The sequence below is a fragment of the Benincasa hispida genome, unplaced genomic scaffold (assembly GCF_009727055.1).
Source record: "Benincasa hispida cultivar B227 unplaced genomic scaffold, ASM972705v1 Contig398, whole genome shotgun sequence".
In the NCBI taxonomy this organism is placed as follows: Eukaryota; Viridiplantae; Streptophyta; class Magnoliopsida; order Cucurbitales; family Cucurbitaceae; genus Benincasa; species Benincasa hispida.
In genome coordinates, this window is record NW_024064833.1 from 73,020 (window position 1) to 75,099 (window position 2,080).

The following is a 2,080-nucleotide window of genomic DNA, read 5'->3' on the forward strand; positions in this document are numbered from 1 at the left end:
AAATCTATTCATATTTACAAATGCATATACATACCTAAAAAAAGATGGGATTAATATGCAAATTATCAAGCTGAGACCAATGTCAGCTGTGATGGTTCATCATTTCACTTTTGGAACGAAATCAAACCAATTTTCTTGCTCTTGTTCGAGGAAATTATGACATAAGTAATTGAACTAATAGTCGAAATCGCCCAACTATTTATGCCTATCATAACATTCCCTGCATTCTTTTTAAAGTACAAAGTCTGAATTGGACCTACATGCTAAATAAAATCAATAGGTACATTTGAACCAATGTAAAGGCAAAGCACCCACATGCACTATAACAGTTAGGTTCCAATGTTATCAAGTAGATGCAAATAAAAAGTGAAATTAACCTTGAAATTAAATAAAGAGATATTTGGGCATAGAAATCAGACCCCTACAAAAAAATTGATTCCTCTAGAGCGCGCCCACCCCAAATAAATATTATCACCAAAATTCTGGAGGCAACCAAACAAGTATAATTGGAAGCCTACAACCCATCCACCATTCAATTCATTAAATGAAAACCAGTAGAAGAGATAGAAAGCCTCCCCAAAACTTAGTCAATTTCCATACCAGAAATTGCTTCATCTAAAATCATCTGTAGTTCCTTTGATCTTTGTCGGGTCAAGGCAACGCAATCCTGCAACCATGCCAGCCGCACAAAGATTAGAGCATGCATTCACTTGCCATTTAAATCATAATTTGCTCCTTGCAACTTTGACAAGTAAATCACAACTATGATATACTAGCTAGAGCATGTTTGAGAGATTTTAAAATAGTTAAAATGATTTTTGTCATGTTCAAAATCATTCTCAAACATGTCATGAATCATTCAAAATCAATTTAATGTTTGATTTTGCACTTTTAACACAATTTTCATGTAAAAAATATATATATATATATTGATGATTAAAACCTTGACAAAAGTATCGTTTCAAAATCACTCCCAAACACTACTCTAGTCAAAATATTAGTTTATGAAGGTAGATTCTAAAGCAAGATAAGCAAAAGAGATTTTAGGGCACGGATGGTATTAAAAAAAAGTGTTTCTTAAAAATTGAAGATGAGGATAATAATAACCGTTGAAATTAGGGTTTTGCGCTCTAGGGACAATTTTGTTCTTTTCATTGTACCCTAGGGTTTCCATGTTCTCTATTTAAGCTGTTGATCTGCTGTATTCTTTTGTATCAGTTTTCTAATAATAATTCTCTTATCCTGTGGTTTCTCTCCTTAATTAGGGGTTTCCACGTAAATTCATGGTGTGCTATTTTCTTTTCCCTACTCTATTTTTAATCATGGTATTCATGGAGACAAAACCTTGGCCACCATTGAGGAAAATCCAACAGGAGAATCCTAAACCAATAACCCAGATATAACCATAGTTATCCAAAAAGCCATTGACAGATACTTCCAAACCCTTCTTCCCCACTTCCATGAAGACTAGCCGCCACCGCCCTACCCACCGTCGGCCGTCCCCTTCGCAGACCCAACCACCAGCAAAAAAAACCTTCTCAAAAGTTGTCCGAACGCTACCCATCCGAACCAGCCGCATGCAGATGAAGATGGTCGCCCGATTCAAACACGCACAGATGAGGTCGACCAGCGACCGGCCACACGAAACCCGTCTGACCGGTCACAGACGCTGTCAACTGACGCTATGGAGTCCCGATCTGCTATGCCCAGCGTTGATTGGTCCAGATCCGCGGTGCCGAGCCCCAATCTACTATACCCAGCGCTAATTGGTCCAGATCCATGATGCCCGGTGCCGATCAGTCAAGTTCCCATCCGTTGGATTGCCGCCGGCCTTCTCCTCTCAGATCGATGCCTCATCCCAATCTTTGCCGCACCAAAGGACAGATGGAAGAAGTATGGGTAATTTCCAGCCGGGTATGAGCAAACAAATGGGGCAGTTTTCGCCGACCATGGATGAGTTTGGACTTATCATACCACTAAAGACAAGGAATATAATCCAAGATGAAGTTAGCCAGTTGCAGTTGCAGATTAATGACAGAACGAGATGTGTTCCATCATCCCGCAGCAGCTATCTCTCTCT

At 39.4% G+C, this 2,080-nt stretch overlaps 1 protein-coding gene across 5 annotated transcripts in view; it reads right to left on the minus strand.

Annotated features, from left to right (window-relative positions):
• Window positions 1–264: 264 nt before the first annotated feature.
• The window catches only part of LOC120069453 (exosome complex component RRP43), a 45,886-nt gene continuing 44,070 nt past the window's right edge, over window positions 265–2,080 (minus strand). For all 5 annotated transcript variants that reach the window (XR_005479535.1, XR_005479536.1, XM_039021216.1 and 2 more), the window contains one exon: window positions 265–667. Coding sequence is in view for 1 of the 5 variants with exons in the window: in XM_039021218.1 (XP_038877146.1) it covers window positions 584–667 (84 nt within the window). In the remaining 4 variants the exon portion in view is untranslated. The remainder of the gene's footprint in view (window positions 668–2,080) is intronic.